The sequence below is a fragment of the Saccoglossus kowalevskii genome, chromosome 20, assembly GCF_978046115.1.
Source record: "Saccoglossus kowalevskii chromosome 20, keSacKowa6.1, whole genome shotgun sequence".
NCBI classification, from domain to species: domain Eukaryota; kingdom Metazoa; phylum Hemichordata; class Enteropneusta; family Harrimaniidae; genus Saccoglossus; species Saccoglossus kowalevskii.
This window is the reverse complement of record NC_140660.1, coordinates 21,357,018-21,369,571: the sequence shown is the minus strand read 5'-3', so window position 1 is coordinate 21,369,571 and position 12,554 is coordinate 21,357,018. Positions and strand designations below refer to the sequence as shown.

General features: G+C 34.2%; 2 protein-coding genes across 2 annotated transcripts in view; both read right to left on the bottom strand.

Annotated features, from left to right (window-relative positions):
* Positions 1 to 5,034: 5,034 nt before the first annotated feature.
* Positions 5,035 to 12,554, bottom strand: part of LOC102802358 (uncharacterized) — a 41,986-nt gene continuing 34,466 nt past the window's right edge. Inside the window, exon 6 of the mRNA XM_085494446.1 lies at positions 5,035 to 5,587. Coding sequence (XP_085350572.1) covers positions 5,200 to 5,587 — 388 coding nt within the window. The 3' untranslated portion in view covers positions 5,035 to 5,199. The remainder of the gene's footprint in view (positions 5,588 to 12,554) is intronic.
* Positions 5,950 to 8,906, bottom strand: LOC146730131 (uncharacterized). The gene is made up of 5 exons (XM_085494687.1): positions 8,879 to 8,906; positions 7,634 to 7,816; positions 7,095 to 7,190; positions 6,788 to 6,916; positions 5,950 to 6,083 (listed from the first exon to the last, which is right to left on the bottom strand). Exons 1-5 carry the CDS (start codon positions 8,904 to 8,906, stop codon positions 5,950 to 5,952), a joined length of 570 nt encoding a protein of 189 aa, XP_085350813.1.

Genomic DNA, 12,554 nt, shown 5'->3' with positions numbered 1-12,554 from the left:
TGCGGGATTACTCGACAAAATGGGGCTGGACAATAGAGAAGTTTTAGGCGGTGCATGCTTCAAATTCAATGAATGTGAGGAGTTCGAGATGGATGATGACAGAATGTCTTGTGCATATTGCGAGTTTTCTCCGAAAAAGTACAAGGCCTTATTAAAGACATTTGGTAAGTAGAAATTCCGGTAAAATTGCCAAAATGCAATCCGTCGAATTTTTGGTCGCCGGCGTTGATGATCCCAGCGACTCTTGCAAACAGCAAGAACTTTCGGCACACGGACTTTCGAATTATTAATTTCCCACTCTCTCTACGACCATGGATTTAAATAGGGACGTAATATCGATGCAAGGTGTAACTACGAGGAGGTTACTTTATGCAAAACGTCCGAGAAAAATCAATTAGTGTGGGATGATGATTTTTTCATGTAATCAAATATGATTGACACATATAAATTTTGATTGTACAGGACCCAAATATTTAATTATTTTTAAGATTATGCTGTGAGTAATATCATAGTAGTAACTCAGAAATTAATATTGGCACCACATGGTAACCTACAATAATTTCGCAGCTTTGACTGACGCATATTTTTAGGCCATGTTCGTGTTAGTCTCCAGAAAACATAATAAAATCACACTGCAAAACAAGTATTTTTTTTAGAAAAACGTGTTATTCCTGAATGAATATACATTGTGTTGATTTGGTTAAATACATTTTCTGGTTCCTAGTTTTCATGTAATGTTCATTGTGCCATAGCACTGAAACGTGGTGTTCAGCAAGAATGTAATTAAGAAATAACTATTTGTTTGTTTGGCTGAAATATCAATTATGTGGAAACATCAAATAGTGATAAATACTCGATCCTCAGTCATTTTTATTGTTATATTCTAGAGAAAATGTTACATGAATTCAATACACACACAAAAAACAAAAACAAGAAACTTTTATTCATTGGCCTCATTTAAAATTCAACAAAAACACGTATATAATATACAGAATTGGAAACAAAAGGTGCTCTGTAATTGTTAATTTACAGTACCATGGTTCAAGCCAGGGTCTGTGATTAGCCTTAGTCAGAAAAGGTTATTTAAAAAAAAAATTACCACTCTGACATCAACAAAATTACAAGAATCAGGGACACCATTATTTGACGAGAGTAGTGTATCACCTTCAAGTTCCCAGCAACCTAACCAGTCAGAGCATACAAAGACTAGTAGAGTAAACTGGTACAAGGATTTCCTATAGTTCTATGCTATGGATTTCATAGAATTACTGTGGCATACAATAATAAACCATGCAATGTAAAAAAATGCTTATATTTACCAAAGCACAAAGCATCTCGTTATCTTGTTTGGCGTAATTCAAAACCCAAAAATGTGCAGTCCATTTCTACCAAGAAAAGATCACTATTTGGATCTACTCTGATATCTTCAAACACTGTAAACAACAGATATTTAAATTTTACCAAGCAAGCAAAAACAGAATATAAGATCAATTGTATACAACAACGTTTAATGATATTGTGATTATTCTCTAAACTTGCCCGGTCAGATTACAAACGCACTTTGTAGGAAATAATATCAAAGAACATGCAAGACGTGGTGACATATCAGCTATTGCTACTAATCTTCATCATTCTTATGATAAAGACCACTTAGACTCAACAAAATTGTGTTGGTATTATGTTGAAATCTTCATTTCTTTCAGCGTTTCTTTTCAGGAAAGGACAAATTATGCCTCGATTTTTTCTCGGACAATGGCTGTTTTGTAATGAAAAGATACACAGATACTTTGTATGACGTATTTGGCAAAGTGATAATATGAAGTGAGCCCAAGTGAGCTCAGAGTCAATCCTGATGCTCAAAGTAATTCGCAGAAACACAAAAAACAAGAAAATATTTGGGATAAGGGAAATAATCGTCCACGTCCAGAAAATATTCCTAACCTTAGAAAGACGAAGAAGGGAGGCAGGACTACACATGGCACAACAAAAATGCAGAAAATTGGGTATTTACTGCAATTTCAGTTTAATCAAGTTCACAACGATCTTGCAAAAATGCACAGTTAAGATAAAAATGTTGGTCTCTGATGTAGCATACATTGTAATGTTATCCTTTTTTTTGGTTCTGTTGTTGGATAGGTTGCTTGTAAATCCTATTGGAAGCCGGATGTAACTTACAATATAGTAATAAAGTGTAAAAATAAGAATCTCATGAATTCATGTTACCTCAACTTGGAAACAGTATAATTTTAGTATGTATATAGGATATCTATTTCAAGTTACTGCACTTGAAAAAGGGTACAATTTCACACAAATAAGTACGTGTTTAGAGGCTTTTTTGAAAAGCTATACTTCACCACCCCACCCCATGCAGGGCGGATTGTTTCTGTTCAGTCAGAACTCGTACTGCGTGGTTATGACAGTTGATTGCGGCCGTGAGATGTTCATCAAAATGAGCGCAGTACAAGCTTTCACCATTCTCAGCAGCATGTAGAAACACCTTGCTGCTTCCGTCAATGCATGTGCCTCTCCCGGTGAATTCGCCAGCGTTTATTCGAATCTCGCCTGAGCTAAGCAACACAGACCAGCATATTGGGGACACTCCTGGTTTTCAAGGGTCCTCGCAAGTGTTCCAAACTGCTCGCTCGCTTCCGCTACATTTGGCTTTCTTAAAAAAACGTTTCTTCAACTTACTAGAAACTGCGCGATATTTTCCAAGAAAGTCGACTTCTCTCTCCATATTTACAGCAAGAAATTGCGAGTTATGGCGAAATACGTTTTATAATATTCAGCGATTTACGTAGAATATATCGAAATTGCAGTATTACCTTGTTTTGCCTTCATGAAATTTGTAGCTTGTCATTCGTATTTGTTCTAATATTACAAAAAAGCTAGTCTATGACACGTTTAAATATACAAATACTCAGATATTCAATTTATTAGGTATTTTAATTTATTTTTAAATAATTTAATGTAAGAATAACATGTAAATATACAAAATGTTTTGGACGAATGGCCAGTTTATAAAATTGCTAGTCATTGTCGGCAACAGGCGTTGGTGGCGCTAGTCACACGCGACGGCATATCGAGTTAGGGAATATACATAATATATTTGTGGGAGGGTGAGTAAAATGGTCAAATCAGCAATTTTTTTTTTCTTTACTAACAAGATATTTTTTCACGAGAAGAAGATTATTTTGAAAAATATGCTTCACTGTACGGATATTTTTATAAATTCTATATAGAATATTTAAAGACATGTTTAAAATGACATATTAATTTTGCTAAGATTTAAATTTAATTTTCACTCCGCAAAAACATGAAAAGAAGATAAAAATGTGATAACAACTATGCTGGTTTAGCTAAAAATTATATGATATAATAAAAAAACTGTCTCCTATTTTCCCGTCTATTTTATTTTGAGAGTACTTGAGCGTCTTATCCCTCGGGCGAACACATCTAATATAACTGAATTTCAAGGGAAAAAGTCTCTGTATTCAGAGTGTATTTTGCAAAGTGGGAATGCAACTTACAAAAACAAAACAATACGTATTTTTCTAAACCAATACAAATTATATACTATAATTTTTTACATGACAATTATTAATAATAATACATATTATAAAATAACATCATTGTAGATGTCTCTTGCCTATTGTGGTTTACGAGAATTGCTGATATACTGGTAATAATTGTATGATGGTGAGTTGAAATTCTGAAGGTGGAGTTCAGAATTGGAAACAAATCTTGCAGGGATCAATAATGGAAACACATTTGCACACCTAAATCTTCGAAAAAAATTCATCATGTAACACATATCAGAAATCTACATAAAGGAAAACAAATATTTTGCACACTTTTTTTGCCGTCATCCTCTGAGCTTCTGATGGCCCATAATTTATTTAATTTTTGCTTAAAAACAATATATTCCACTTCACATACCATAGACAAAAATAAGCGAGATGTATTACTTATTTGTGAAAAAAATTGAATACGGTTATGTTATTTTCTAGAATATTCATTCCATTATTTCTCTATTTCGCTATGTTATGTCATATTGTGGCGTTTGCAGATAAAGGTGTTTGCCGCTTAACGTCTGATCTACTAATTTGTGTCAATACCAGGTTGTGTTTAATTTTGATGGAATGTCCTCGCAAGGCACTCAACACTGTTATTGTGTTATTACAACATCGCCTTTATAGACTAAAAGCTGTTCGGGTGCAAATGTGTGTATTCACCTACAAACCCCGTATGTAAGGCGAACCGGGATGGCGACTACCGCCAAAAATGAGTAAAATATATGACAGAACGCGCCAAGTGCGCGATACTTAATTTTTGAAATGTTCTGTGTTTATGGCTAAACAACAGATGGTGAAATATATAAATGGTGCCATGGTTATATTTGTTCTACTGTCACGAAGATCAAAAATGTTCGTCAATACACCTTTCCTATAAGTCGCGCCCTCTGGCGACGAAGCGTTTCCATGACATATGACACAAAAGCAATTTAAAAGTCAAATACCTCTCTGATCTTCAGTAGTACATCATCAAAGAATATATTTTGAAAGATTTCATTATATTCTAGATGATGAACGTTTACAATACTAATTTTGAAGCCAGGAAAACGCACCACTGCTAATAGCGCCATTAATCGAAATGGTTTATTGATCTAGAATAGTTTTTTTTACTGAACTCAGCATGGTGTGGCAAATCAATGTTCCATTTTCGTCCCAAGCAGCCTGTGTTGTCGAAAACTAACCACATTGCCATTACGCTACAGTTTCATAACAAATGTGAACGTTTTTCAAAAATTAACCTAGTTTGAATAATAGCCGAATATATTGAAAATAAGTTTATTTGCGGGGATTGTTGTCGTTTAATCAATGTTAAACATCTCTGTTAAACGTATTGTAAACGTAAACAAATTGTATATCAATATTATTTACACCTACACGAGATTAGCTCCACAACACCGGAACACCACACATTAAACTAAAAACCATTCTGTATGTAATATTAGTAATATTATGGCTCATCTTTCTCGTTAATGTAATATAATTGTTATTAAATTCCATACATGAGCACAATATTGAATATAAGCGTGGTAAAATGATGTTATTCTAAACAACTATGATATATATGTTGACAAGAGGTCATCGACGTAGAACTGAACAGACCACTGTTGTGAAAATTTCTTCATATTCACTTACGCGCGTTTACGTAATTGACTAACGTTGTCATTGCCTTCTGCGCATCTGACATTTCCCCCTTCTTCCCCTTATCAGTTGCTATGTCATAGGCAGTAAAATATTGCTGCAAGACGATCAATGCTTCCTGTATTTTCGACACGTTACCTAACTCGTCTTGATTTGCGTGTTTCGATACATCTTGTCCTAATTCAATCTCCTCATGACAACCAGGTTTAGGAGTATTGACATAGTCCGACTCTGTTTTATTTTGCTCGTCGTGATAATTTAAAGCCTGGTATGCATTGTCAACGCCGTCAGTTGTGATAAGGTCCTGATATGTACGATCATTACTTTTATCCAAGTTTGTCATTTCTCTTTCTTCGGTCCCGGTAGATTTGAGTCTGTTGGATAAAGTGACAATGAGGAACTGACAGTAAGTTCATTGTATGAAGTTCCAATTTGTTTATATTTAGAGATGTACTGACAGTTTCTTCAAGGTGAACATGTACTTGATAGGTACAAGTTCGTGCAAGTTGCGCACCGTCAATGGCTCATGTTTAATCAAATTTATTCAAAGGGACTAAACGTTTCCAAGAGTGTACGTTTATCTGCAAACACATGGCTTTATGCCAATTGGATACGTGGAAGAATATTTTAGTTGTTTTTATAATAACCAATTGCGAACGAGGACGAAACAATGGCGGATAATGATGACGTATTCAGACAACAATTCCACGTCACACAGTAACTCACAAATTGTCTTTTATAATTGGTATGATTGACTCAACAATGTGACATACATTGCTCTTCTATACAGCAATACCAACGTTACTATGGCTACTGCCATGACGACAATAACAATACCAAAGCCTACTACATACACACCCGGATTAGCACCTGCAATATTTTAGATATGGTATTGTAGAATAAGTGTAAGCGGTCAAACGTTTGGATTTAGGGGGAGGCTAAAAGAGTGAGACCAGTAATTGTTTTTATTCGCGTTGTCTCGTCTGTACATTTTTTTCTGCAACACCATGCATGAATTGTTTTCTCTCTCTGTGTCTAGCCTGGAATTTTTCAAATTTTCAAGCCAGTCCTATGATTTCAAATGGTCCACCAATGCCACGTCATATTGTTATTATAATCATATCACGTATGCACGTTGGAATCACATGAAATTCCAGTATTATGATAGACGTAATAAACACATATTACAGGAATTTTATAAATACATTTCTCTATTTTTTGAGACACATTCCTGGTAATCACGTTATAATGCAACGATTGCAGGCATTAGCATGTTTACTCTGCCACGCCGTAAAGTTTTATTGGAGAGAATAGACAGCGTAGCGCGACCTCAGCTGACCGTTTAGATGAATAAACTATCTGTAATGAACTAAGGTGTATTTCCTTGGGTGTAACCAGTTATCTTTACAGTGTAATCGTCAACAGTCATGTGGGTCGATGTCCCTATCACTACGCTCTTTTCGTAATATTTGTTGAACCCGGATTTAACAAATACTGGCATAAAGACATACATGTATATCATAAACACATTGTATGTATGTAAATCTCTCGTTTAGATTTGATAGTCGTTTTACCTTTCTGATTGCATTGTTCTATCTTCTCCTCATTTCCATTTGACGATACACTTGGTTTTAATGTAGAATCACAAATAACTGTGCAGCCCTCACTGGTTGTCGAACTGTACTGTAATGTATCCCCAGTACCTAAGATTATATAGAAAAATCATTAGAATGTTATTTATTTCCATGTAAGTTACATACAAAACAATGAACACATTGTTTCCATGTTTATTTTGTCAACAAAGAAATACATGCGATATACCAGTAAATAGTTTTTATGAAAGCTGAAAATTGCGAAATGAGAGTAAGGATATTGTCTTACCAGTGGGTTCATCACTGAGTACGTTTTGTCGAGTCGTTTGAGTTATCTCAGATTTATCAGGAGTTTTTGTACTGGACGTAGATATACTGGTTATACCTGAAATGCAGTAAACATTTTTATAGACAATATGAATATTTTCTAATATACATAAAAATATAAATCCTAAAGGAAATCATTGGACACTATATACTTTGGGTAAATAGTGACTGAAATATGTGAAGATCAAAACTAATTATTATCAAAGGCAACATTTAAAACAGAAAACATGAGTCGTGTTTGGTCACAGCGAGAGCACTGCGAACGTAATGGAAAGTCATTCCTGTTCAACACGTGACCAGGGATAAAATACTTGCAGTAACTTCATATATGTAAAATAATGTACATTTATGTAAAAAAACTATTATGCATGTATAGTGAGGATTTATCGCGATTGTCAACTGCATGTTATCTGGAAATTATCTAATAATTTGCATAATACATGGACTACATAAAACAAAAAAAATCAATTCCGATTCATACATAGTTAAAATTAAACCAACCTGTACATTGTGGTTCAATTCCAACTGACCATTTACCAGAATCCAGACATTGTTTATGTGGTGTTCCACCACCACTGGGATAGTAACCAGTATTGCAATAATAATATACAGTATTTGGAAAGATATATTCAGTATTCGTGTGATAGGCATTTGGAAATGATGGTGGAATACCACCAGACACAGCTGAGAATACAAAGAAGTTACAGTCAATTTTACACTATCGAATTTATCATTTGTCTTACCTAATACTTGACATCTGCAACTACAATCTTCCCTTTATACACCTTCATGGAACAAATCCTAAATTTACACAACACAGAATTCAAGCAATATTCATTGATAAAGCATACGCTAATGTTTTCAATGTTGTATATCAAATCAAGTTGAAAAAAGAACAACTTTATCTCAGTAATTCCATAAACATTGTCTTAGTGTACGCCCTCTGATAAACTGGTAGAGAAAGTCTCATGATACTTTTTCAAGGCATAATTCAGAAACTCACTACTAAAATTAATCAAAGGGCTAAAGGGATCTGCTGCGTGATTCTGGTTATTTTCCAATTAAATACTGTTATTTTAAAGTTATTGTAAACAGTTAGTAGTTTGTGCAATTCAAAGAAATAAAGAATTGTGATTTTTGTATTTGCCAAGGTTCCCAAACAATGTACCGCTGTTTAAACAAAGCCTAAAATATTACCCGAAGTTTTTTATGAAGATGATTGCGAGATGGTGTTAGGTTAGTATTCGCTGTAGTCCCCGTACAACAAATGATGTACCATTTACCCTATCATGGACAAAAATCACACAGACTGAAAAGTAGTACAGGCAAATAACATAGCACAACCTAACCCAACAAATTGTTCGTTGGTAAATATTTCCATTTGACAATTGAAATATTCATTATAAATAACCAAGTTATATGAAGAAACAAACATGGATTCAAATTACTATGTAACTCTAACTGTTGTTTTATAAGCATAGAAATGCATATGTTCTAGTGTTCGTCATATCATCTCACCTGTAAACAGTTGTACATCTAAATGTAATGGTATATTTATCATCTCACCTGTACATGTAGGTACACTACTATTCCACTGTCCATCATCTTGACATGATATAAAACTTACTCCATTCAATATATAACCAGTTGTACATCTAAATGTAATGCTATATTTATCATCTCACCTGTACATGTAGGTACATTACTATTCCACTGTCCATCATCTTGCCATGTTATAACACTTACTCAATTCAATATATAGCCAGTTGTACATCTAAATGTAATGCTGTATTTATCATCTCACCTGTACATGTAGGTACACTACTATTCCACTGTCCATCATCTTGACATGTTATAACACTTACTCAATTCAATATATAACCAGTTGTACATCTAAATGTAATGCTATATTTATCGTCTCACCTGTACATGTAGGTACATTACTATTCCACTGTCCATCATCTTGACATGTTATAACACTTACTCCATTCAATATATAACCAGTTTCACATTCAAATGTAATGATGTCTCCAGGATTGAAATGATCAAGAAGTGTAGATGGTGTCGTTTTCACAAGTGAATACACTGGCTGTGGTTTACTGCACTGAGGTAGAGCTAAAATACACAATACCAAGATTGAAAAAAACGGTAAGTAGAGATGTCTCAGAGTATCACACCGCAAATAGTGTGAGCAAATCGCAATTACATTACCATCAGCATGTTATTACACGATATTTGTATATCTTCGTATATATACCCGTCATAATATGGATTCAAAATTTAAAGTGAATTACTATCATCATCAAATTGAGCGTCGGGTTATAAATCCCCCTATTACAATACCTGTAAAGGTTATGTAAATTCTTATTGGGGTCTTCCAACTCCAGTCAATACTCTTAGCAGTTCTTACATCGTATTACACGAACTTCGATGTAAACAATTTATTTATAAGTTTATGATATTTAACTTTATATCTTGTCACGTTGATATGTGATAAAGATCTAACGATTTTGCAATTTCTATGCAAGCAACAATCGAACGCATCTCTAACCTACGGTATTAGAGAACGCTTTGAAAGCCAAACATATGCCAAAACACAAACTCCGAGTAATACACGGTTTGCAAATAAGCGATGACACTAACAAATACAAATATGAGCGATTGTAATTGAACAGACCACCACAAGTTTATAAGTTCATAATGTTTGCTTTCATCTGTTCTTCATCATTGCTCCCTCGCTTCTGGATACCATCCATGGAATGATAGTAATCTGCATTATATTGATCATCATCATCATCATCATCATCATCATCTCAGTTTTTTACGCCACTGCTGGTGTGTGGCCTCCCCAACAGCTTCATTATGTTGTGGGGTTGAACCGTGCGGGTTGGTGAGTTGCCTACTGCTCAGTCGCTTGGACAACAGGGCTAGGCGACAGGTAGTACGAGGATACATTTTACCTGTAGTAAGTCAGTTTGACCTAACCTGACTGATTATTTGATATAAAATGAATTATTAGGTAGCAACACAACTAACACTGATTTACCTTGGTATGTCAATGCAAATCCCAAATCTGTGTTCATATCTGAATTTGAATAAAATTGTAACCACAATATATTTCCAGTACTGTACACTGTCATGCTGTTCCATGTAATCTTTGGTGCCGTTACGTCATCACCATCTCTTATATCCAGATGGTCACCAATACTTATCTTATACATCAATATACTAAGCTGAATTATATGGTTGTCTTCAACTGTAATCGTCCATATACAATTTTGGTCATTTGAATAGTTGCCAGGAAAGTTTGGGGAATATATATAACCAGTGTTACCAGTGTACTGTCCTCCACATGCACCAATGGTAGCTGTCAATGTATCAATATTAATAAGCTGTCAATGTTGACACTCCACTTGTCTTCAACTGATACGCAACTTATAACTTTGTTTCAATTGTACCATTAACAATTATCTTTAAAAATTGATTTCTAAACCGATTTTTTTTATATAAATTATGTCTCAAGAGTTGGGTTATGTTAATGATGTAGGTCAAACCACTAAATTATGCAGACTCCTTGATTTGCGCTTTAAACACTATTTATAATTTGTCAGTGGGGGGTCTGAATTAAACTTGTATATGCAATCTGGAAGTTTAAGATCTCTTTGTTTAATAAATGGGATTGATAAATCATTAGTGAAATAATTTATTTGAGTAATTTCGGAATTAACTGACACTAATCCTCGGAAAAGTGAAAGTAACATATCAAATCCTTAAAAAAGTCCTATAATATAAATATCTAAAACGACACAAATGACAATGCAATCACAGCATAAGAACTGTCATCGAATTATTAAGTAAACAGTGAAGTCGAAACTTGACCAGTTCTATATTTTGAGACAGTGTTCGAAATCTTTGAGTTATTTATTCCAAACACCACCAAGACCAAGATGCTAAACAGTGAATAGTGTATGCAGATATGCGTCGCTATAATCAATATTACCAATGTACTGTTCTCCACGTGCAAAATGATGAAAGTCCAAATACGGACAGGTTCGGTAAACTCGATTACTGCAATAGTCGAAACAATATTGTAAATAAAGATACTGAAAACCACAATGTCGCATCATCTTCAATCGATCTTAAAGTGAACATGTAAAAAAACGCAGCCAGGTCGAATTTGAGGCAGTATATGAATATTTGACAACCGAGATACATTGAAAATACTAGTAGGATAAATATCTTGTATAGTGATATTGTCTCGACTATTGTGCCAAATAGTTGGACGTCACGTCTGCAGTCCTTGCCGCAGAAACTATAGACATTCTGATGTACAGGTACCCTCCCGATTTTGAGATGATAATACATTTATTAACTGTAAATTCGGGGTATATAAAGATTTTCCCTCCCGATGTTACACTTATTAATATTGGCTGTGTTTCTATGAATAATCAGTACATCGGGAGACAAATATTAAATACCCATCAGTTCAGTTTATAACTGTTCAATGTTTTCGCAGGAAAATGTGATTTTCTAATGCTCCAATTTGAATAATAGATAGTGATAACTCACAGATATAGTTGATAATTAAAGATTTTGAAATTGTGTATTCTGTGAGATATGTATGGCATCTCAATTTCAACTTGGTTGTATTGTTAGTATACGTTTGTGTAATGTACATTGTTTACTGTAATTTTAACAAGAAAAGGAAACTGGGGAATCTAGAACGAAACTAAGGAGATGATAGTCAAATAGCAACATGTCTATTTGTTATTCTTGTCGGAAATTTAATTTTGTTTCCATCAGTGTGCTCATCTTACAAAAAATAAAAGCAAATGAACTTACTATCATAGACATCAAATTGGTATTCACCACCACATCCTTGTATGTAAGGTTCAGTACCATTATCTCGACTACATTGTTGGGTACCATAGTATGCATATTCGTTGATAGTCTCCCCAGGTACAGCTTCACCGTATTGCTGGTAATCAGTGTCGTCATCACCACAGTAACATTCATCTTCACTGGCAAGTACTGCTATTGGTTTAGAGTTATCTCTACATGTCTGGATGCATCCTTGAATTGTGGTAATGGAGTTTCCAAGAGTGTACATGTTTGATGATGTTTGGAATATTCTGTTTGGATTTCCTTCTTTGTAGCGACCTAGAAAACCTGGAACTATAATGTAATAGTATGTGATCAATTTAATTTCAGTAACTTTACAGTTTATGAATAATATTGTTTTAGCGCATTAAGCAAATATATTTACACATATATCGTTACTTTACTCATATAAATTAAGATTTGTCTGTTTTCATTTTAAAACGATTTTGTTGGAATCCTGCTGAATGAATATGCAAATTCTGCATCTATTTAAAAAAATAGAATGTTACCATTATCCACTACAGCCAAAAAGTGTATATAA

Excerpts from the sequence above, each read along its gene's own strand:
- LOC146730131 (XM_085494687.1), bottom strand. The coding sequence starts at position 8,906 with ATGTACAACTGGCTATATATTGAATTGA. Across the intron at positions 7,191-7,633 it reads AATTGAACCACAATGTACAG|GTATAACCAGTATATCTACG; the intron begins GTTGGTTTAATT and ends ACTGCATTTCAG. Across the intron at positions 6,917-7,094 it reads ACTCAGTGATGAACCCACTG|GTACTGGGGATACATTACAG; the intron begins GTAAGACAATAT and ends ATATAATCTTAG.